Raw genomic sequence first — 25253 nt, 5'->3', positions numbered from 1 at the left:
TGAGATGGTCAATGAAGATTTTCTTTCTGTTGCCACTCAAATGCAAAGCTACAAATAAATTTGCTTGTTCAAATGGGGCACCACAGATTACATCCCTGTCCTGGCTGACCGTGGTGTCAGTGGGAGCGCACCTCAGTGCCTTTCAGAGGGTTTGACAAACCTACCTTCACATTCCTGACCTCTCCTCCCGGGCAACTGGCCTCCAGTTGGTGTTCACACCTGCCTCTGGTGGACAGAGACACACCTCCCCATCTCCCCACTCACCAATCTCCATTCCAATCCACAGCATTCCTCTTAAATCTAAACATCCCTTAATACAAATTCTGCTCCTTACGAGGAAAAAGGGCAACTTCCACAGGGAGCATGAGATTTACAAAGGAAGACCCTGGAGAATTTTGGCCCCATTATTCTGCTCTCCAATGTCAAACATTCATCTTCTTCACCACTGGGGCCTTGATGTCTGTGTCACCTTTTCACGGACTTGGACGTCCCTGGAAAGGCCAATATGAGTCACCCATTCACAATCATAGAATCCCCACAATGTGGAAGCGGGCCATTCAGTCTATCAGGTCCACACCTACCTTCTAAGGGGCATCCCACCCTATCTCGGCATTCCCCATGGCTAACCCATCCGTGGATACTATGGGCAATTTAGCACAGCCACTCCACCTCACCTGCGCATCTTCGGACTGCAAGAGCAAAAAGCACATAGACACAGGGAGAACATGCAAACTCCACAACAACAGTTTGCCTGAGGGTGGAATAGAACCCAGGTCTCTGAGGCAGCAGTGGTAACCACTGTGCCATTGTGTCACCCCATAAAAGGAGGAGTCCCATTGCTCTTCAAAACATGGTTGTGAACCACTTTCTTGAACCACTGCAGTCAATGTGCTGTTGGTGCAGCACAATGGGGAGGGAGTTTCAGCATATTGACCCACTGACGCTGAAGGAATGATGATATTAGCTCCATGTGGATCCATGGCTTAGAGGGACAGCTTGAAGTATCTTCTACATTTACAATTTCTATCGCCCAGAAGATAGCACTGCCACCTCACAGCACCAGGGACCCCGGTTCAATTCCCACCTTGGGCAACTGTCTGTGTGGAGTTTGCACATTCTCCCCGTGTCTGTGTGGGTTTCCTCCGGGTGCTCTGGTTTCCTCCCACAGTCCAAAGATGTGCAGGTTAGGTGAATTGGCCATGCTAAATTGCCTGTAGTGTTAGGTGAAAGGGTAAATGTAGGGGAATGGGTCTGGGTGGGTTGCTCTTCGAAGGGTCAGTGTGGAGTGGTTGGGCTGAAGGGCCTGTTTCCACACTGTAAGTAATTTAATCTAGTCTAATCTAAAGAACAAGGACAGTGGCAGGGAGACTTTTGTCAATTTCCTGTCATGAATACATTTTGCTATTCACTTCATGTACTACAGAGAATGGTTAATGCCTGGTAAATGGATAAGTTCTTTTCAATTCTTAAATGCTAACATGGCAGACAAATTGGTGATAACATTTTTAAAAAGATGAAAAGGTGACTTGTCTGAATGAATAATATATTTAAGTAATTAAATTTCACTAGGAGTGGCAGTTCAGGTGGTGTATCAAGGCTGCATTATGTGGGAGCTCCTGGATACCATTGTGCTGCAAGGCAAACGTGACGGTAGGGGATGTTGGTAGTTAGAGCAGTTTTGGCCCACATTTTGTTAGCTGGAGGCTGAACAACAGGCACTATGGCACATCATTTCCCTGCATGCTTTGAACCAGAAGGTGGTCATACCTCTGAGGAGGGGATCTTCTGATATTGCCAATGTCAAGAGTGGGATGCTGGAAAAAGCACAGCAGGTCAGGTAGCATCCGAGGAGCAGGAAAATCAACGTTTCGGGCAAAAGCCCTTCATCAGGAATGAGGCTGGGAGCCTCAGGGTAGAGAGATAAATTGGAAGGAGTGGGGCTGGAGGGAATTGGGAGGAGGTAATGGTGATAGGTCGGAGAGGAGAGTGGAGTGGATAGGGAAGGTAGATGGACAGGTAGGACAGGTCAGGACGGCGATGCCAAGTTGGAAGGTTGGAACTGGGATAAGGTGGGGGGTAGGGGAAATGAGGAAACTGGTGAAATCCACATTGGTCCCGTGCAGTTGCAGGGTCCCAAGGTGGAACTTGAGGTGTTCTTCCTCCAGGAGTCAGGTGGTAAGGGAGTGGCGATGGCAGAGTGGCAGGAGGAGTTGAAGTGTTCAGTCACAGGGCGGTGAGGTTGGTTGGTGCGGACATCCTGGAGATGTTCTCTGAAGCACTCTGCAAGTAGGCGTCTTGTCTCCCCAATGTAGAGGAGACCACATCGGGAACAACGGATACAGTAAATGACATGTGTGGAAGTGCAGGTAAAACTCTAATGGATGTGGAAGGCTCCTTTGGGGCCTTGGACAGAGGTAAGGGGGGAGTGTGGGCGCAGGTTTTGCAATACCTGCAGTGGCAGGGGAAGGTGGTGGGAGGGGAGGGTGGGTTGAAGGGTGTCATGGACCAGACAAGAGAGTCGCAGAGGGAACGGTCTTTGTGGAAACCGGATAAGGGAGGGGAGGGAAATATATCTCTGGTGGTGATGAGACCACAAACCTCATTCCCAATGAAGGGCTTCTGCCTGAAACATTGATTCTCCTGCTCCTCGGTTGCTGTGCTTTTCCAGCACCACACCCTCAACTCTGATCTCCAGCATCTGCGGTCCTCACTTTCTCCTGCTATGGCCAATGGTCAGAGACAATGGGCAGGCTAGGGGATCGGGAAGACAGGAGTGGAAATCACTGCAATGGCCCGGTGGATGTGAGATGTTTGAATGAAAGAGGGTCTTGAAGGATGAGGTTTGCAAACCTCATCCTTCCATGGTGCAGGAAGGTACTCAAGTATAGGGGCAGCAAGAAATGTAGTTGAAGGTGATTATATCGCCATTGACTGGCCCTTATATTGTGTGTATCTTATGACCTGAATCCTGGGAGACGCAGCTGCCTAGCTGATGAGGGAAGGGAGGCCTATTAAACTTGAAGGAATTGCAGGTGCTCCACCTCAAATGGTTGCTGCCATTTTGATTTGTCAGCTAATGGATTGATGAAGAGGCTAACAGAATAATGTGGCACAGTGGCTCAGTGGTTAGCACTGCTGCCTCACAGCACCAGGGTCTCAGGTTTGATTCCAGCCTTGGGTGACTGTCTGTGTGGGGTTTGCACATTCTTCCTGTGTCTGTATGGGTTTCCTTCCACAATCCAAAGATGTGTAGGTCAGGTGCACTGGCTACACTAAATTGCCCATGGTGTTCAGTAGTGTGTAGGTAAGTTACACCAGTCATGGGGAATGGGTCTAGTTGGGATACTGTTTAGAGAGTTAGTGTGGACTTGTTGGGCTGAATGGTCTGTTTTCACACTATAGGGATACTATGTTTAAATTTGTTAAAAATAAATGGCGCTTACAGGCTAAACCATCTGATTGTTTTGGTCTGGCTTCCTACAGATTGTGGAGAAAAATGTGGATCCGGAATTGAACCTTCTAACCTATCTGAGGAGAAAATGTATCCATGAGAGATGACTTGAGTTTGGACAAGTGAGAACACTCCAGCATTAAACTTGATTCAACCTTTTGTAATGAATCCCAAATCTGAAACTTCTGTTCCCTGGGCATTCTCAGCTCTGCAGTCAAAAGTTTGTTCCATTAAACATATTCCCTTCTATACCTCACTGCCTAAAGCAATCTTCTCATTTCTGCTTATGCGCTATCAACAGATTTTGGGAACAATTGGTGATAAAAGCCAGTGAAACCAAGTCACAGATCTTCTTCCCAATCTGCGGCGGTCAGGATATCTGGCAGTCACTTTGCACAAATTAGTTGCACAAGCTGCAACCTTGGACCATGTTACAACCTCATAATTAATATGACAGCCGGTTATGGGCAAGGCCAGACCCCTCAAAACATTTCAAGAAGCTAGCCCAGACCCTATCTTTGCTAGTTGTTTTATGTAGGTGGATATTCTGGGAGAGAATCAGCTGGTCAAGCCACGTAGTTTTAAACCAAACAGAATTTATTTACAAGATTACTGAAAGAAATACTAACAACAGAAAACAGAATACCGAATAACTTAACCTCTCCGAAAACCCAACAGACTATCCCAACTTAATGATGCTGTTCCAAATACTTGCGACAATCCCCATAAACAGCCCTTGGCACAAAAGGTAAAAGCAAACCCAGGGTCTGACAGCAGAGAGGTCAGAGAGACAGGACCAGCCTGCACCTGGTTCTGTGGGTCCAGCAGCTTTTTTTTCCCAACTACAGCCAAAAACCAAACCAAACCAGAGAGAAGCTGAGCTGGAGGAACTGACCACTCCCCTTTCAACATACAATGGCTTTTTTTTTAAACTTGAAAGACTCCGACTGAGGCAGTATCTGTTAGCTATTACCAAATTGGCCCTAAAAGCCTGACCTTTTGGAGTTTGTGTCATTTACGGCCTCTCTTATAAAAAAAACCAAGGACTGCTTAACCTTGTTAAAGGAGCAGCTTCATCACACAACCCAAATTATCATTGACTCATATACAACCTGTAGCACAGAGACAGAATATCCAGCCTCACCAGCCAATGTTTATACGTTTCTTCCCATTATTGTCTATCTAATTCCTTCACTTAGCCATCTATTAATTTTTACTGATCGAGCTTCTTGCTACAGCATCTCTACTAGCCAGTCCGTGCAGTAGCCAGCTGCAAACACTTACTATTATCTAGGTCAAAAAAAGTATTTCCTGAATCCCCTGTTGGATTTATCAGGGACTTCTTTATTTGTGGGCCCTGGTCTCCCCACAAGAACATCCTTTTGATGTCCACCTTATCAAACACTTCCACAATCCCAATAATCTTCAGCAGAACACCCCTAGAGTCTTTGCTTTTCCAGAGAGAAGATTCACAATTTGTTCCAATTTTTCTGATTGCTATGACGATCACAGATGGTCCAAGATCCTTGTAATGCTTACCTTCTCCAAGGCTTGGGCACTTGATTTAAGGTAATGTAAAAGGTCGGATAAGATTAGATTTAGCATCTATTTTTTGGTTACTGTATTGAACCTTCTTGTTTCTCACATTGATTTTAGTTGCTACAGTTTCATTCTATAGTGGGTAAATATTGTGTGGAAGCTGGACATTGTTTCATGTTGCATGTTTCACCAATCTAACGGGTTCCACAGTAAACTCCTTCACTAACCCAACTGTTTTTTGTCATTTATATGAATGATTTGGATGTGAACAGAGGAGGTATGGTTAGTAAGTTTGCAAATGATATCAAAATTGGAGGTGTAGTGGACAGCAAAGAGGGTTACCTCAGAGTACACAGAATCTTGATCAGATGGGCCAAAGGGCCAATGGGCCAATGGGCCAAGGAGTGGCAGGTGAAGTTTAATTTAGATAAATGCGAGGTGCTGCATTTTGGAAAGGCAAATCAGGGCAGGACTTATACACTAATTGGTAAGGTCCTGGGGAGTGTTGCTGAACAAAGAGAACTTGGAGCGCAGGTTCATAGTTCCTTTAAAATGGAGTCACAGATAAATAGGGTAGTGAAGAAACCGTTTGATATGCTTTCCTTTATTGGTCAGAGCATTGAGTACAGGAATTGGGAGGTCATTTTGCAGCTGTACAGAACATTGGTTAGGCCACTGTTGGAATATTGTGTGTAATTCTGGCCTCCCTGCTACAGGAAAGATGTGAAACTTGAAAGGGTTCAGAAAAGATTTACAAGGATGTTGCCAGGGTTGGAGGATTTGAGCTATAGGGAGAGGCTGAACAGGCTGGGACTATTTTCCCCGGAGTGTCAGAGGCTGAGGGGTGACCTTATAGAGGTTTATAAAATCATGAGGGGCATGGATAGGGAGACAAGGTCTTTTCCCAGGGATGGGGTGGGGTGAGGGTGGGAGTCCAAAACTAGAGAGCAAAGATTTAAGATCAGCGGGGAAAAATTTAATAAGGACATAAGGGGCAACGTTTTCATGCAAAGAGTAGTGCATGTATGGAATGAGCTGCCAGAGGAAGTGGTGGAGGATGATACAATTGCAACATTAAAAGGGATCTGGATGAGTCTATGAATAGGAATGGTTTGGAGTAATATGGGCCAAATTCTAGCAAATAGGATATCTGGTCATCATGGACTGAACGGTCTGTTTCCATGATGTACAATTGTTTGACTCAATCACTGGTCCCATTGTAAACTCTGCCATTAGTCCAAGCCATTCCATGATAAATCCATCACTGGGACAAATGGTTCCACTGAAAATCTAATCATTGACCCAACTCGTTTCTCTATAAATACCTGCTAAACCTCTTTGGTCACCAGATTTCACAAGGAAACATGACAGCACAATGTAAACAATTCTGGTAAGTCACACTCGATGGAACGAATGGTCTACTTCTGCTCCTACATGCTGAGGCCCATTATTTATTATTCAGGGACAATGCTACCTGGCATTCTCCTTAGATTGTTTTCAGTGTTGATGCGGCTGTGGAACCCATCTACCATCGTGGGGACAGTGCTGGGTTGGGAGGGCCGCTTCAACTGCTCTGCAGCCGCAATGTTATCATTGGCAAACTGTTTTCCTTAATGTAACGTAACTGTGCCAGTGGGTCTAACCGGAACCAAGCTCGGCTGTGGAGAAGGAGGATGCGGCTCTTGCACTGTGATGGTCTCCAAGTATAGCCCTCTCGAAAAGAAGATCCTGTATCCTTTCACAAGCAAGTGTAGGAGAAGCACTCTACATAAAAATTCAACGTTAATTTTGAAGATATGAAAACAGAGTAGAAAGTCCCATCAGTAGTTAGTCTAGTGGCCAGTTCCCTCTAATTACTAAAAATGCTATTGCTTCTGGTAGGTCTTAACATGCCAAGAGGAAAGGTTAAGGGAAAAAGACCCAATAAAAGTTAGAAATGAATATATTGGAGCTTCATTTCGAAGTACAAAGGACTGGTTGGACAAGTGTGCATCACTTGATTTGTCCTTTCTGAGTTTTTCCTTCTGAAAGAGTTTTCAACACCACCCATGTGTCAGTTGCCTCCTCTTTGTCATCCTCCATTGTTTGGAAGCCATTTGCGAATTGGATAACCATTATGATCAGCACAGTGTCTCAGTGGTTAACCCTGGTGCCTCACAACACCAGGGACCTGGGTTTGATTCCAGCCTCGGGTGATTGCCTGTTTGAGGTTTGCACACTTCCCATGCGTCTGTGTGAGTTTCCTCTGGGTCCTCAAAGAGGCTTTTCTGTAAATGTCTCCCTGGTGGATTGACCGCTTATTCATGATCTGTGAGCAAACTTGCCTCAAGTCTTCAGGTCTTGCAAAGGCTTTAGGTGGTGTCACTTTGAACAGATTTGTTTTATTCACTCATGGGACCTGGACACTTTTTTCTTTATTGCCTGTCCCTACTTGCCCTTGAGAAGGTGGTGGTGAGCTGCCTTCTTGAGCCACTGCAGTCCATGTGCCATAGTGAACCCACAATGCCCTTAGGGAGGGAATTCCAGGATTTGGACTCAACGTTATCAATTCTATGGCACTGTACTCTTTCTGGTGGGGACAAATAGGATCGAGCAGGTGCAGAGATACAATTCCGTGGCTCGAATGTTTCATATTGTGGGCATAATGTTCATGTATTATAAAATCCATTTCTAATTGGGAGTGTTTGGAGGTGGGGCTAAAAAAAGCAAGCAACATAGAAAGGTAAGAAGATAAACATTCATCTGACCCTTTGTCTATAATCCTGGCAAGTGCATGTTAATATTTTTGGCTAATCATAGCAATCAATTTCTGTCAAGTCGTCTACATTGGAATCATGCATGGCACAGGGGAAGTCCATGCCAGTGGTGGAAAACGTTTGATTTCAAATTGCTCCCAGCACATTGCTCTCAGCAATTGTACTCCCATCGCTTCCCCTGTGAATGAGCATTGTACCGTCCTGTCCAGGCACAGCCTGTTCCACAGTGCATTAGTCATCACCATGTGGTGATACAAGTCTTCCTTAACCACAATGACCCCAGACATATCGCTATCAATGCCTGCCTTGCACCACTCTGTTCCCTGCACCATGCCGCTGTGACTACGGTGGAAGGAATTGGCAGCACCACCACTCGGATTCACCCGGTCCAGGTAGGATTTTCGGGTCATACTGGCACTGTGACTGACTTGGGTCTCTTGCATGAGAAACCCACCAGAATGGTACCAGAGATGAGGAAGAGCTCATTGCACAGAGAGACTGGACAGACTGTCCTTACAGCAGATGAGGGTAAGGGGAGACTTGTTAGAAGGTGTTCAAGATCATGATTTCATTGATAGGCTAAGTAAGAAGATGTTGTTTCCAATAGCTAAAAGGTCAAAAGACACAGATTTTAGGCGATTATCTTAAAATGCCAAGAGCTATAAAACAACACAGCAAGTGATTATGATTTGGAATACACTGCCTGAGGGTGAGGTAGCAGTAGATTTAAATGCTACATTTAGAAGTGAATTGGATAAAGACAACAGGAAATTATTTGCAGGACAATGAGGAATGTGCAGGGGAGTGATGTTTGTCAGAATAGTCCTTTGAAAAGCCAGCACTAAAATGATTTGCCAGATGCTCTACTTCAGTCCTTGGAAACAGCAGGTAGGTGTGCACACGGGGAGCTTCTGGACATGTTCAGTTTCCATCCCACGCCACCCCCTGCTGCATCCACTGGTAGTCAGTACCACCTTGTGCTTGACTTTGAAACATGTTACTGTTCCTCCATCAGCTGTCCTGCAAGAGGAGGCCTCTGGGTTTAGGCTGAGAGCCAGTTTCACAGAGAGGAGAGATTTCCTGTATCTTTGCCAGTGGTCACACTTCCTGTGTGAGTCAGCAGAGAGGTGCTGATGGGCCTGTCTGACCTCACCACTTTTACACTTTCCAGCAAGCACCTGCGGTGACAGACTTCCAAGTTATGTGAGGGTCAGGGGTCCATGCATGTGCAGAGTGTGGGAAATAGCCTCTCAGTGATCAAGTGAGCAGTGAGTTCTACAGGCGTGACTCCAGGCAATCAGTAACTCTGTTAACATGGCTAGTCTACAAATCTCAAGAGCTGTTGTCAATCTTTAAACACACGGTTAGTAAAAGTGACAAGAACATTACAAGCGCTTGGCAATTGGTAAACACTGATGCCTTTCTAGTCATTATGATTTGTTGGTTCGCCATTTATCTGGTGAGGCAAAGAGTAACGGGAGTGTCAGCATTTACTTTCATCAGTGAAAAGGAGTCATTCCATGCCCACAAAACCCACCCTGTTCCATTTTCCTCTCTTCACCTTTGTTAAATCAGTGGAAGCCACTTCACTCAGACCATCAAGTCCATACTGATGTGTGTTTCTCTGCATGGGGGTAGTCCGAACCCACCCATTACCACAAGCCTGCCATGGTTGGCCAACTTTGAGCACTGTCAACTTTCTTCTTTCATTGCTTCACTTCACCAGGAACGGATAGCCAAATCCCACGGCTCCCAGTGTGGATTCTGCACCCCCGGAATTGTCATGTCCGTGTACACTTTATTACGGAACAACCCGGATCCCACGATGGAGGAGATTGAAGACACCCTCCAAGGTAAAGTAGGTTCATGGGTATTCACCAGCGGGGCGGGGCAGGGTGGGGTCCTGACTTGCATAAGTAGCAGTCCAGGAGACATTGAAGGGAAGTGGCTGATACGCAAAAAGCCTCTGGAACAGTTTTGACGGGCCAAATGGCTTCCTTCAGTACGTATGGCCTAGAACTTGGTTACAGAGGTGGGTAACGCAGATCAGAAAATTGGCTAACTTGACTTTTTAAAAATGCCTGGATGAGGTTTTGTCACTGAGTGGGTACAGGGGGATAGAGTCAACTCTGTCAACTTTCAAAACAATTGGTAGACATTGGGAAGTTTGGGTGCCTAGGCAGCCTGGTTAAAGGACTAATTATAGCTCTCAGATGTTTAATTCAAGTGCTTTTAGAAGATCCTAGGCTCTTTAGTCCTCTCTGCTAAAACCCCAACCCCACACCCCTTTGCCCTTCACCCCCCAAAGCAACTCAGATCCAACCTGAATTTCTCCATCTCCCCTATGGCCCTAATTTGCCAACATAATGTCAACTCACCCAGTATTCGCCATGGGTAGACCTCTGGAACTATATGGAGATAAAATCAAACCCTGTCCTCAATACAATCCTTATTGTAACAAAACTCCCATCCATGAAAGCCTCATGATTTTTAAATCTCCTTAAGTGGTTACTCTTTATAGAAATAAACAAATTTATCTTTGTACCTCTAAACATGTTAAGCTGGCAGAAGACAATCAAATAATTCGCTGGAGGAAAAGGCTGCACAATATATCCCCATGGTCAATGAAGTGGACTCCCAGCCCACATCAGTAGCAATTACAACAACCCTCACCTCAAAGCATCAAAAGGGTGATCCATCTCGATCTCCCCTTGAGGTCAGCAGCATCATAGATACCTGTCTTCAGCAATTTCAATTCATTCCATGTAACATTGAGAAAAGGCTGAAGTCACTGGATATGTATCGGTCCACAGCCCTGACAACATTCCAGCAATGCTCCTGAAGACCCACCCTCCAGGTTTGAGCTAGAACCCTCGCCAAGCTGTTCCAGTATAACTCCAACTCTGGCGTGCACTCAGCAATGTGGAAAATTTCCTAGAATGTTCTATCATCAAAACTAGGACAAATCCAACCCGGCCAATTACGGTCTACTCTCGATCATCGTCAAAGTGATGGAAAGGGTCAATGCTCATGCTATCAAGCAGCACTTCCTCATAGCATCCCTACAGTGTGGAAACAGGCCCTTCAGCCCAACAAGTCCACACTGATCCTCCGAAGAGTATCCCACTCAGATCCATTCCCCCTACCCTATATCTACCCCTGATAAATGCACCTAACCTATATATCCCTGAACACTAGGGACAATTTAGCATGGCCAATTCACCTGACCTGCATATCTTCTGATTGTGGAAGGAAACCAGAGCACCCAGAGGAAACCCACACAGACACAGGGAGAATGTGCAAACTCCACACAGACAGTCACCCGAGGCTGGAATTGAACCCGGGTCCCTGGTGTTGTGAGGCAGCAGTGCTAACCACTGAGCCATCATACCACCCCCAAGAGCATACTCAGCAAGAGCTGAATTTCAGAAGTGACTACATTTAACAACAAAGCAGCATTTGATTGAGTTTGTCATCAAGGAGGCCTTGCAAAATTGACGTGCTGCTGGTTAGAGACATAGCTGGCACACAGGGAAAATGGTCGTGGTTATTGGAGATCAGCCATCTTAGCTCAGAATAGTGTCCTAGGCCTAACTATCTTCAGCTGCTTCATCAATGACCTTCCTTCCATCATAAGGTCAGAAGTGGGGATGTTCGCCGATGATTGCACATCATTCAGCAATTCCTCAGATACTGAAGCCACCTATGTCCTTGGCAGGAAGACCAGAGCAGCATCCAAGCTTGGGCTCATAAGTAATATGTACAGCACACAGGTGCTAAGAGTGAACTGCCTCTAACAAGAGAGAATCAGACCACTGCCTCTTGCACTTTCATGATGCAACTACCACTGAACCTCCCACTATCAGCATCCTGGGGTTTATCACTGACTTGAAATTGAACTGGACTAGCCATATAAAATGTAGTGGCTATAAGAGTAGGTCAGAGATTATGAAGCCTGTGGCTGTTAACTTACATTGAATATCAATATAAAAATCAAAATATGAACTCAGAGCCCCCAGCTGAGATTATTGTAGCTTTTGAAAGTGAGCCAGGCATTCATAATGAATGCTAAAGTTGCTGGAAAAGCTCAGCAGGTCTGGCAGCACCTGTGAAGAGAAATTAGAGTTAATGTTTTGGGTCTGGTGACCCTTCCCCAGTTAGTTCTGAGGAAGGGTCACCGAAACCGAGATGCTAATTCTGCTTTCTCCCCACAGATGCTGCCAGACCTGTTGAGCCTATTAAAGAGTCTATTCTTTAATCGCAAAGGTTGGAGCAAGGGCACATCCATTTTTGAAGGGCCCTCCAACTGAGTTGCCATGGCGCCCTGTTGATATTTTCTATCTGGAGAGCTATTACGTGGCCTTCTGCCCTCGAGAGCTCAACGGTCATCCTGACTTGGATTGCAAGCTCTCACTCAGACCATCAGTTGTTCACTTGGGACGGTTGGGGGGGGGGGGGGGATGAAATCACTTTGAGTGATTGCTCTGCACACACACACTGTGCAGGCTTCTGACCTTGACCTGAGCCAAGAATGAGAAGCAGTGTAGGAAGTTGTGATGTTAGGTTACTTCTGTGGTTTCAAAACTCTCCAGTTGATAGACTGACATGAGGAAGACACAAGTATGGAATAGTGATTGTTATTAAAAGAGGGATATTTGCCCTTCGGGATCATGAATGGTGTTCAACAATCATTAGCTGGGAATTCAGTCTCTTAACAACCGTGAAGTTTTAAGACAAACGTTTATGAGGAAGGTCAAAGCATGGTTAATTGGGATTTCACAGTCCTCTCATTGAAGGACGAGAAATCAGATGGAGTTAGAAGTCAGCAGCAAGATTGATACCTCGAAGATAAAAACTGTTCCAACCGAACATGAAATGATTCATCCTTCACCCATTTCTAACACAGGAGAAATTAAAATGGTGCAGACTTCATATCATATTGTAACCTAACAAAGTTTAACTCTGGAAGATGATTACATATATCAGAAGGTAACCAGGTCTTTGTAGGTACATTAACAGAGAGAGAGGAGATGTATGAGATAAACATGTGGGAAATTTCAAGCTGTAAGCTGACCTCCCCTTGTTTAGTTTAAAATAAGAGGATACTTGTGACCCATTATTTGTGCAAAATCTATCGTCAGTTGGTCTAACAGCTGTATTTTTACTCAACAGCAAGTCAAACATAAATGTGAAAAAAAGATCTTTTCAACATTGTCAATTCCTCCTTGAAACCACAACCACAAGGGCCAAGGGATCTGCCTCATCTGGAAAAATGTTTGAACATTCAGACTTGGGCTGTGGGCATCTCTGGTGAAGTTGTCCATCTAACGTCGTTGTGGTACAACCAAACAAAGCTGGAGTTAGGCAGAGGCTAATCAACCACAGTGGAGAGGCAGTCAGCTAGAGGCCAGTCAGGCTCTGGCTCATTCCTGAGTGGAACAGTCGCTCAGTGGTTAGCACTGCTGCCTCACAGCGCCATGGACCTGGGTTTGATTCCAGCCTCCGGTGACTGAGTTTGCACATTCTCCCTCTGTCTGCGTGGGTCTCCTCCCACAGTCCAGTGATGTACAGATTAGGTGGATTGGCCAGGATTACTGTGAAGGGGTGGATAAGAGTGGGATGCTCTTTGGAGGGTTGGTGCAGACTCAAAGGGCTGTGGGGCCTCCTTCTGCTCTGCAGGGATCCTAAAGGACGTAAATAAAGCAAATGGGTTTTTAATGACGAGCCAACAGCTTCATTGTTGCTGATGCCACCTTGTTATACCTTGATTCCTGTCTGGCTCAGAGGGAATGTTCATGTGGTATCAGCCCTGGGAAAAGGTAACCCTGACTCAACCCCAGCCCCAAACTAGCTCCTGGTCATGACAATTTCTTGCACACTGCTTCCTTCCACTAGCAGTTCCCCACAACCCCACTACCTCCACCATAACACCATATCCATGGCGAGAAGTCGATCTGTGATGCTTCTTGCAGTGGAATAGCCCACAGATCTCAGCAAGGTGCATTGCTCTGGGCGAGTGCTTCTACTGTCAAAACAAAAGAGCTAAGTCATTGTTTTACCCAATAGGGAAGATTGTGCTTGAAGAAACAATGTGGTAGAGATGGGGTTACCACAGTGCAGCTGACTCTCAGATACAGGTTTCTGCAGAGTAAGGCTCCCATACGGAACACAGGAGCTTAGAAATTTACCTTACAATATAATTCAGCTAAGGATGGAATAATGATGAGGAAACATAGGGTCTGCCACACTCTCGAAACATCCCCGCAAAGATTTATTCCTTAATCCCCTCAAAGCCCCTCCAAACCCCTGTCTCACTCATCAAATAACTCAAATACTCAATGCATCAACCAACCTATTAGTTACTGCTTCCCCCAGCGTGTGGGAACTTGCACTGCACATGACATTACCAATATTATTCCTGATTCCTGATAAAGAGCTTCTGCCCGAAACATCGATTTTCCTGCTCCTCGGATGCTGCCTGACCTGCTGTGCTTTTCCAGCGCCACTCTAATCTTGACTCTGATTACCAGTATTATAACTGTGCCCATGCTTTAAAAGTGCTTCAGTGGCTGTGAAATGCTTCAGCAGCCCTGAGCTTGTAAAAGGCATACAGAGAGACCTCGATTATCCAAACAAGATGGGCAGGCATTGCTTCATTCGGATAATTGATGATTCGGATAACCGACTTGATCTTAAACAAGATCTAATGCTGTGCTCTACCAGAGGATTTGTTTAAATCTCTAATTTTGATGAGTGTACTATTTAAACAAACTAATCTTTGCATTCTGCAAATTGCAGGTTAAACTGAGAAGGACTAAACCCTTACCGTCACATAAGTATCTGAAATCCCAGCATTAAACAAGGTCCCGACCAGCTTTTACGATCACAACAGCATTTGTCAGTTTCTGGGAACTCAGTCTTGCGATAGAAAGACAGAAGCACCACCTCGCGCATGCGTTTACTTTCTCTGCCATTCTTTTCATGTACGGCCCGGTAAAGTGACTGGGAATAAAGCAAAGAGCTGTGTAATTAGCCCTTACGTTAGAAAACACAGTCGCTGTTGCTTGAGCTGCTTTTGTTTCTTTGGGTTTTGCCAACATTTTCACATATTCTTCAGGACAGGTAATCGGAATTCACTTCTTTGATGTAATGTTTTTACCAGACCTTGAGATCTTCTTTGGATAATCGAGGTTCTTCTGGTATATAGAAATGCAGGTTTGCGTTTGTTCGTGTGTTATTAGTCAGAGTTGTGTATTGATGGTTCACAATTTTGGTCTTTGCCACACGTGCTGTCAATGTTATTGATCGATCAGATGGGAGTCACGGCTAATTTGCCTGTTCTTGTGTGCTTGCAGGAAACCTGTGTCGATGTACAGGGTACAGAGCCATCCTCGAGGGATTAAGCACCTTTGCTAAAGTAAGGGAGTTCAAATTGCTGTGAGTACATTTTCCTGCCAACCTCACGTCCAGTTTGGTCATTCAGCCAAATTACAAAGCATAAAATCATGTTAACATGTAAGGGAAGGTGTAGTCACATCAGTGGCTGTCAAAGGTTTTATAGAATCATAGAGTACGGAAGATGCTCTTTGGCCCACCAGGTTTGTACTACTAAATCTACACTAGTTTATCGCCTGTTTATCCAGTGCAGTGTAAAGATTGTATCAAACTACAGATTACCTACTTAATATAAGGAAACCATCATTATTGTGTGATATTTCTACATTTGAAAGCTAATTAGTATAAATAATCAATAAAATAAAAAGTATAAATGCCAATAAAACACAATAAAGGTGGCAGGGTTGCAGCTGTAATATATTAAATTATATTTATCTTATTAAATTCTTGATCTCACAAGGAATTAAGGGCTACCGGGAGAGTACGGGTAAGTGGAGTTGAAATGCCCATCAGTCATGATTAAATGGCGGAGTCAATGGGCCGAATGGCCTTACTTCCACTCCTATGTCTTATGGTCTTATGGTCTTATACGGGAATTGTTGGACGTCAGTGTGAACCTCACCTGAAATAATGGAACATGAAGAACATTTGCTCCGATTTGATGAGCTGGATTCTGAGATACAGGTGCATCATAGACACTCAACGTTTTAAAAGCATAAATTAGATCAGTTCAACTTCGTTGATCTTCCCCAATTAGAAGTGGAAAATGTTCCCCTTCAAACTAAGTAGTTCAAATGTTTCAAGTTTGACAGAGATATACCATCAGACAACTCTTGGCCTCTGAATAATATCTTTATATTCCGTATGAGCTAGTAAAATAACACAGTCAACTTGCATTCAAAGGTTACTGAAATAACTAAAGACAATAAATTATATTTATCAGAAACACAAGACACATGTCACACTGGATCTTAAATTCATCTAGAGATTGAATAACATCCTCACTTGAGACAAACTCTTCAAATTTTCCATTCTGACAGAAGATCCCTGACTAACTTTCCCTGAAAATGCACACCTTGCTTCAGATTGATCTGAGCTTCTCACACAGATGCCCCTTGCTGCCCCTGGGTTATCTGGAGAACTCTTGAAAATCATAGCACTCAGAATCCTCATTTTGTGAGCCCTTGAAGCTAAACCTCCCTTAATTAAAACTTTGCTGCTGAAATGTAATCTGCTCATTATGGTTAATCCAATTGGATCTTTCTATCTGCATAAATTGCTTTAAACATGAAGTATTTTAAGTTGGCTACCTTAGCTTTAGAATGGACAGTCTCTCCTTCATCAATGTGGCGGTACTTCTTAATGCAAGAACAACCTGGCTCTGAAGAAATTAAAGGCATCTTTCTCACTTGCTTTCTTAAGCTGTGGGCAAGCTCCATTTGAAAAGATGGTTAATAAGACATACCTACTAAATTTAACAAAAATAAAAGCCTTTATTCAATGTAGATGAATAATTACCCACTGTTTAATTATTGTAAAATTAGATTGTTTCTTCTAATCTATTGTAAGTTGATTATTCAGTTTGTCAGTGTCTTCAAATTGTTAGACAGACAGTACAAAAATTGATCTTTTCCCTTTCTCTGGCTACATGCAAATTTTAAAAGAAAAGCCTCTAAAAGTGTCAATCTTAGACATGTTAAATCTGAAATCTAAAAGCTCAGGCTCACTTACAACACTTTGTTCTACGAGGCAGTCACATGCCTCAGGTTAGCTCCATTAGACTCAATCAGTGATCATGGACAGGAAGTAGGAACAAGGGGTCTTCAGTTCCTGTATTTGTTCAGTTTATGATGGGTGCATGTGACTGAGAGTAGGGGTTACATGTAGTATGAACAAACTGACCATGGCCGGATAGTGCTGGGATCTATTCGAGTTGCCTGGAGTGAAATGGAAGGTAGCGGTGTTGGGGAACTCTCAGCGGGGACGCTAGCAGCCAAGTGGTTGAGTCCTGGAGGTTGTGTTGTTTGTCCAGTGCCAGGTTACGGACACCTCCTCAATGCCTGAGGTGAATTTGGAGTGGTTGGGGAGATAACCAGTTGCCGTGGTCACCTTGGGTACCAAGGACACAGAGGAGGCTATGAAAGGGATTCTTCTGAGAGGGAGAATGAGCATCTGAGGTTTAAATGAAGAAGCAATTAAATTAAGTTAAATCTTTCATAAATGATTTGGATGTGAATACAGAGGCATGGTTCGTAAGTTTGCAGATGACACCAAACTTTGTGGTGTAGTGGACAGAGAAGAAGGTTACCTCAGAGTATAATGGGACCATAATCAGATGGGCCAATGGGCCGAGGAGTGGCAGATGGATTTTAATTTAGGTATGTGTGAGGTGTTGTATTTTGGCAAGGCAAATCAGGGCAGGACTTGTACAGTTAATGGTAAGGTCTGAGGGAGTGTTGCTAAACAAAGAGCCCTTGGAGGTTCATAGTTCCTTAAAAGTGGAGTCGCAGGTAGATAGGATATTGAAGGAGGTGTTTGGTATGCTTTCCTTTATTGGTCAGAACATTGAATATAGGAGTTGGGAGGTCATGTTGTGCCTGTATAGGACATTGGTGAGGTTAGTTTTAGAATATCGCATACAATTCTGGTCCCCCTGCTACAGGAAAGATGTTGTGAGCTTGAAAAGGTTCAGAAACGATTTACAATGATGTTGCCAGGGCTGGAGGGTTTGAGCTATAGCAAGAGGCTAAATAGGCTGGGGCTGTTTTCCCTGGAGCGTCAGAGGCTGAGGGGTGACTTTATAGAGGTTTATAAAATCCTGAGGGTATGGATAGGGTAAATAGCCAAGATATTTTCCCTAGAGTGGGAGCATCCAAAACTAGAGAGCATAGGATTAAGATTGGAGGGGAAAGACGTAAAAGGGACCTAAGGAGCAACTTTCTTATGCTTAGAGTGTAACATGCATGGAATGAGCTGCCAGAGGAGGTGGTGAAGGCTGATACAATTACAACATCTGGAAGGGTATATGAATAAGAAGGGTTTAGAAGGATATGGGCCAAACGCGAGCAAATGGGACTAGATTGGGTTGGGATATCTGGTCAGCGCAGGTGAGTTGAAACAAAAGATCTGTTTCCATGCTGTACAACGCTATGATTCTATGACCCTGGGTGAATGCCCATGCCACAAGACAATCGGCATAGAGTAGATAAGTTCAGAGTGGAGCACGTGACACAAGATTGATGAAGGAGAAATGAGTTAGGACTCCGATGGCACTGGCAGCCATACTGGGGAAGGAGGAAACTGTGCTGTTGGGACAATCTGCAGCTCATCCTCACTGGGACCAGTCTTCTGTGGGATTGTAAATCTAGAGGAGGCTTTAAACTAAATAATGCAGGGTGAATGTTCACAAGAGGGGAGACTTGAAACGTGACAGAAGGAGGGAAATGCAATCACGCATGATAATAATAATAATCAGAGTATGACAGAAAGGGATAGAGCATACAAATAGAAAAGTGCACTAACAAATAAGATTAGATTAGACTAAATTGCCTTTAAAATAACAGATTAGGAAGAGGGAGATTTAGAAATTCAAAAATGAAAGTTGAAGGAATGAAAACTTTTCTAACTATCAATAAATACATATTGCATGAGATAGGATCAGACAGTGAGTTTAAAGGTGACAGTCCATCAGTGAGTGAGGAAATGTGGGAGATGGTCATAAAACCATGATCGCTTTATTTAAATGCATGGCACATTTCTCATAAAGTAAATAAAGTGATGAAATTAATAGAGATAAATAGTTTAAATCTTATCTCCATTCAGACGCATGGTTACAAAGGGACAAAGGTTGGGAAGTAACTATTCCAAGGTACACAACATTTTCAAAAGACAGATGAAATCAAAAGGGACGAGGAATAGCCCTGATAAGAAATGTTGACGTGAAGTAATCTTTACTAGGAAATCAGAAAGTAAAATCAGTACAGGTAGAGATTGGGAGTAACAAGGGTCAGAAAAGGCCAATGGGACTAGTTTATCAGCCCCTAACTGTAATGCTACCATTGTACTTTTCATTAAGCAAGAAATAAATACTGCAGATGCTGCAAATCTGAAACAAACCCAGATAACGCTGGAGAAACTCAACAGGTCTGCAATATCTGTGGAGAGAAATAAATATTGGCACCTGTAACAAAGGCAAGGTAATATTGATGGTGACATTACGTAGACTTAACCAATTAAATTGACAAAGGTGATCTTGAAGGTAAGTTTGAAGAAAACTTTCCTGATCTTGGAAAAGTACCCCATTGAAAAGTCAATCAGAGCAGGACTTATACACTTAATGATAAGGTCCTGGGGAGTGTTGCTGAACAAAGAGACCTTGGAGTGCAAGTTCATAGCTCCTTGAAAGTGGATTGCAGGTAGACAGGATAGTGAAGAAGTGTTTGTTATGCTTGCCTTTATTGGTCAGTACATTGAGTGTAGGCATTGGGAGGTCATGTTGCGGCTGTACAAGACATTGGTCAGGCCACATTTAGAATACTGTGTGCAATTCTGGTCTTCATGCTACAGGAAGTATGTTGTGAAACTTGAAAGGGTTCAGAAAAGATTTACAAGGATGTTGCCAGGATTGGAGGATTTGAGCTAAAAGGAGAGGCTGAACAGGCTGGGGCTGTTTTCCCTGGAGGGTCAAAGGCTGAGGGGTGACCTTATAGAGGTTTATAAAATCATGAGGGGCATGGATAGGGTAAACAGACAAAGTCTTTTCCTTGGGTGGGGGAGTCCAGAACTAGAGGGCATAGGTTTAAGGTGAGAGGGAAAGATATAAAAGGGACCTAAAGGGCAACGTTTTCATGCAGAGGGTGGTGTGTGTATGAAATGAGCTGTCGGAGGAAGTGGTGGAGGCTGGTACAATTACAACATTTAGAAGGCATTTGGCTGGGAATATGAATAGGATAGGTGTGGAGGGGTATGGGCCAAGTACTGGCAAATGGGACTAGGATATCTGGTCGGCATGGATCAGTTGGACTGAAGAATCTGTTTCTGTGCTGTACATCTCTATGACTCGACTGAGAAATAGACAGTAAATGTATTAAAGTTTGCTGATGGTACTAAGCTAGGTGGGAATGTAGGTACTTCTTGGATAATGTGTGTCTTCACAGCACGATTTGCTGATAACGTCGCTGAGGAATTAAGGAATGGGAGTTTTGAGAATGTTTATCTCTGTTCACAATAGCACGATTCCAGCGGTGTTCATTTCACCCACTTTGTTCTGTGTGGGCCCATTGTCAGCTGCCAACAGCACAGCTTTCAGTAAGAGGTACTGGACAAGGACCAGCTTGCACTAACAAGATTTTTTAAAATGCACTGTGTTAAATTTACTTTTGTTTCAGTGATATATATGATTTATAGCTTCATTCAACCTATGCAACATTATGTGTTAGGCTTTTGGGTGATTTTTGAGCAATTGTGAATGATATTTTTTGCTGGGTAAAAGTGAGAACTGCAGCTGCTGGAGATCAGAGCCGAGAGTGTGGTGCTGGAAAAGCACAGCAGGTCAGGCAGCATCCCAGGAGCAGGAAAATTGATATTTCAGGCAAAAGCCTTTCATCTGGAATGATTTTTTGCTGGTCGATCCCTTTTTCCATAGCCCCCATTATTTCGATTAAACAATTTTCCATTAAGCCAGGTTTCACTGGAACACAACAATGGTGTTATAGGAAGACTGCCTGCCTGTATAATGAGGAGAACACAGGATTATTAAGTGAATTCACAACTAGATGACAGACAGAGTATAAAATAGGGAGGTGGTAAGTTATTTACTTTGGTCACATTGATAAAAAAAACAGAATTCTCTGTTTAAAATGTGAAACTTACAAATGCACAAGGGACACAACAAATTAGCATGCAGGTCCAGTGAGCATTAGGGAAACAAATGGTTTGTTGGCGTTTATCGCAAGGGAGTTGGAATACAAGAACCAGGCTACGATAGCACAGGGCTTTGGAGTGACTTACACGAGAGATCGAACATCAAACGCTCATTTGATGGCTCTCTGGGATAAAGTGTTGCTCTATAAGAATCCCAATTAATTTGGGTAAACTGGGATGTCGAAGAATGAAAGGTGGTACCAGTGAAACCTTTAAGATTATGAAAGGCCTTCACATGGGAAATATTATTGGTCAGGGAATGTCAGACAATGGGGCACAGTTTCAGGATAATGGGCCAATCATTTAGAACTGAGATTAGATGCAATTACTTCCCCCAGAGTTTGGTAGATGTTTGGAATTCCTTACCCCAGCAGCTTGTGAATCCAGCATCTTTGAGTATGTCTAAGGATAAAATCGACAGAGCTCTAAAGGGGTTGAGGAGGCATTAGGAAAATGGAGTCAAAGCTGACTATCAACTGTGGACCCTGAATGGCACAGCAGGCTCGACAGGCTGAATGGCCTACTTTCTTTGCTAATGTTAACCCAGTTGGACCTTGGGAAGTAGATGAACATCACCCATGCCTTTCCCACATATCTGCCAGGGTAAGGGCTGTGCAAGCCCCAGATCAACACAGTAGCAGAATCCAGTTTTAAACTAATGCGGCAGGGCACTGGCAACCAGAAGAGAAAACAAGTAGACAGCAAGGTGGAAACTGGAGACTGTAAGAATCATGAAGTTAGCATTAATAAGGGGAACAGTAGGCAGACAGCAGATGAACGCAAAAGAACTGGTGGCCTGAAATGCCTCTACTTTAATGCAAGGAGTATAGTGGGTAAGGCAGATGAACTTAGGATTTGGATTGGTGCCTGGGAGTATGACGTTATTGTCATCACAGAGACTTGGTTGAAGGAAGGGCATGATTGGCAACTAAATGTTCCAGGATATAGATGTTTCAGACAGGACAGGGAGGGAAGTAAAAGGGGCGGGTGGAGTTGCATTGCTGGTCAGGGATGATATCACGGTTGTGCTAAAGGAGGACACTATGGAGGGATTGGTAGTGAAGCATTATGGGTAGGGCTGAGAAATAAAAAGGGTGCAGTTAGATTGTTGGGGCTGTATTACAGTTCTCCCAACAGTGAGCATGAGGTCGAAAAACAAATAGGGAAACAGATTATGGAAAGATGTAGACGCAATAGTGTATTGGTGATGGGAGATTTTAATTTTGGCTGAAAATGTGTTGCTGGAAAAGCGCAGCAGGTCAGGCAGCATCCAAGGAACAGGAGAATTGACGTTTCGGGTATAAGCCCTTCTTCAGGAATGGCTTTGAATTTTATTTTTAATTTTTAATTTTTAATTTTAATTTTAATTTTCCCAACATTGACTGGGATACACTTAGCATCAGAGGTCTGGATGGGGTAGAATTTGTAAGAAGCATCCAGGAGAGTTTTCTAGAGCAGTATGTCAATAGTCCGACAAGGGAAGGGGCCATATTGGACCTGGTACTGGGGAATGAGCCGGGCTAGGTGGTAGAAGTTGTGGTGGGGGATTTCTTTGGGAACAGTGACCATAATTCTGTAAGTTTTAGAATACTCGTCGACAAAGATGAGAGTGGTCCTAAGGGAAGAGTACTAAACTGGGCCAAGGCCAATTATATCAAAATTAGGCAGGAGCTGGGAAATGTGGATTGGACACAGCTATTTGATGGAAGTCCACATTTGATATGAGGGAGGCTTTCAAAGATCGATTAAAGATAGTGCAGGATAGGCATGTCCCGTTGAAGGCAAAGGATAGGAAAGGCAAGTTTTGTGAACCGTGGATGACAGGAGAAATTGTATGACTAGCCAAGAGGAAAAGGGAAGCGTACATATGGTCTAGGCAGCTAAGAACATAACGGGCCCTGGAGGAATATCAGAAGAGTAGGACAAGTCTTAAACGAGGAATCAAGCGGGCTAAAAGGGGTCATAAAATAGATTTAGTAAGTCTTTAAGGAGAATCCCAAAGCCTTTTAATTCTTATATAAGAAGCAAGTGGGTAACTAGAGAAAGGGTTGGTCCACTAAACGATAATGAAAGAAGGCTGTGTGTTGAACCTGAAAGAATGGGTGTGATTCTGAATGATTACTTTGCATCAGTGTTCACTGAGGAGAGGAACATGATGAATGTTGAGGTTAGAGATAGAAGTTTGATTAGTCTGGATCACATTGACATGAGTAGAGAAGATGTGTTGGGTGGGCTAGAGGTTATTAAGGTGGACAAATCCCCAGGACCGGATGGGATCTATCCCAGGTTGTTGAGGGATGCGAGAGAGGAAATAGCTGGGACCCTGACAGATATCTTTGTGGTATCCTTAAACACAGGTGAGGTGCCGGAGGACTGGAGGGTTGCTCGTGTTGTCCCCCCTGTAAAAGAAGGGTGGTAGGGATATTCTGGGTAACTACAGACCAGTGAACCTGACGTCATTGGTGGGAAAGTTGCTGGAGAAGGTACTGAGAGATAGGATCTATTTATATTTAGAAAAGAATGGGCTTATCAATGATAGGCAACATAGTTTGTGCTGGGAAGATCATGCCTTACCAACTTAATTGAGTTCTTTGAGGAAGTGACCAAGTTGATAGATGAAGATGTCATATACATAGACTTTAGTAAGGTTTTTGATAAAGTTCCCCATGGTAAACTAATAGAGAAAGTGAAGTCACATGGTGTGCAGGGTGTTCTAGCTAGGTGGATAAAGAACTGGTTGAGCAACAGGAGACAGAGAGTAGTAGTTGAAGGGAGTTTCTCGAAATGGAGATCAGTGACCAGTGGTGCTCCCCAGGCGTCAGTGTTGGGGTCACTGTTGTTTGTAATATACAGAAATGATCTGGAAGAAGGCACTGCTGGTATGATCAGCAGGTTTGCAGATGACACGAACATTGGTGGAGTAGCAGAAAGCATAAGGGACTGTCAGAGAATACAGGAGGATATAGATAGACTGGAGAGTTAGGCGGAAAAGTGGCAGATGGTTTTCAAGCCAGACAAATGTGAGGTGTTGCATTTAGGCAAGACTAATTCTAGAGTGAATTATACAATGAATGGAAGAGCCTTGGGAAAAGTTGATGAGCAGAGAGATCTGGGAGTTCAGGTCCATTGTGGAAACTTTAAGGGGGATACTGCGGCAAGTACTTCACACAGAGGATGGTGGACATTTGGAATGTGTTGCCAGCAGAGGTGGTAGAGGCAGGCATGGTAGGTTCACTGAAGATGCGTCTGGACAGATGCATAAGTAGGTGGGGAGCAGAGGGATACAGATGCTTAGGAATTGGGCAATAGGTTTAGACAGTAGGTTCGGATCAGCTCAGGCTTGGAGGGCTGAAGGGCCTGTTCCTGGGCTGTAAATTTTCTTTGTTCTTTGTTCTTTGTTCAGATGGCTAATAGCAGAAATAGCCACGAGACTGTCTTACAGCTATAATCAAGCATGCTGGGGATTTCAGTCAGGCTAGTTTCAACTCTGGCCTCAGTTAAAACTCTTGTGATCTTCAATTCCTACGTTGACCAAATAAAGCATGTCTTTTTTTCTCCTTTCCAGCCATTGAACTGCTGTGGTCAGAGTGGGAAAGAAAACGGCTGCTGTAAGGGGCAGTTTGGAGCTAATCGTCTAGGAGTGAGTATATCTGAATGTCGTAAAGTCAGTTTCCTGGTGCTACATCTGTGGTTTTTCATCTGCATGTGCATTTTGTGCATTTCTTCCAGGGCATAAATGCACCTTCCAGGGCACGTTTACATTGATGTCTAGACATTCAGGCACCCACTACTAAGTTAGATGGTGTACGGAGTGCCACTGTTTGGTGTACACACCTGGGAGTTGTTTACCTGTAAACCCCATTGGCTGGGATCAAATGATGTGATCTGGCTTTGATCAATTCATTGGCTGAGTGCCAGAGATCTTTCTGGAAAGTAGCACATTTTACAGAACAAGGGAATGTTTTTCTCAGAGGAGAAAAAGCCCCCGGTACCACACTGGAAAGACATGTGCCTTGGTACAGTAGCTTGTGTCGATGTTTGTCCTGAGCAGCTGCGTAACATCATAGAATCTGTCCAGCATTGGGCCCAACAAATCACACCGACCTTCCAAAGTGTAACCCACCCAGCCCCATTCCCCTGCTCTATTACTCTACATTTACCCCTGACTAATGCACCTTACCTACACATCC

The 25253-nt window shown here is 44.0% G+C and overlaps 1 protein-coding gene across 1 annotated transcript in view; it reads left to right on the top strand.

Moving 5' to 3' along the window:
* xdh (xanthine dehydrogenase) overlaps positions 1 to 25253 on the top strand; it is a 143732-nt gene that overhangs the window by 31503 nt on the left and 86976 nt on the right. The window contains exons 3-8 of the mRNA XM_043675419.1: positions 3484 to 3541; positions 6624 to 6720; positions 8030 to 8138; positions 9473 to 9599; positions 15102 to 15163; positions 24629 to 24703. Coding sequence (XP_043531354.1) covers positions 3484 to 3541; positions 6624 to 6720; positions 8030 to 8138; positions 9473 to 9599; positions 15102 to 15163; positions 24629 to 24703 — 528 coding nt within the window. The remainder of the gene's footprint in view (positions 1 to 3483; positions 3542 to 6623; positions 6721 to 8029; positions 8139 to 9472; positions 9600 to 15101; positions 15164 to 24628; positions 24704 to 25253) is intronic.

Source organism: Chiloscyllium plagiosum, chromosome 3 (assembly GCF_004010195.1).
Source record: "Chiloscyllium plagiosum isolate BGI_BamShark_2017 chromosome 3, ASM401019v2, whole genome shotgun sequence".
Lineage (NCBI taxonomy): Eukaryota > Metazoa > Chordata > Chondrichthyes > Orectolobiformes > Hemiscylliidae > Chiloscyllium > Chiloscyllium plagiosum.
Note: the sequence above shows the minus strand (reverse complement) of the source record. Positions and strands in the feature narration are given on the sequence as shown.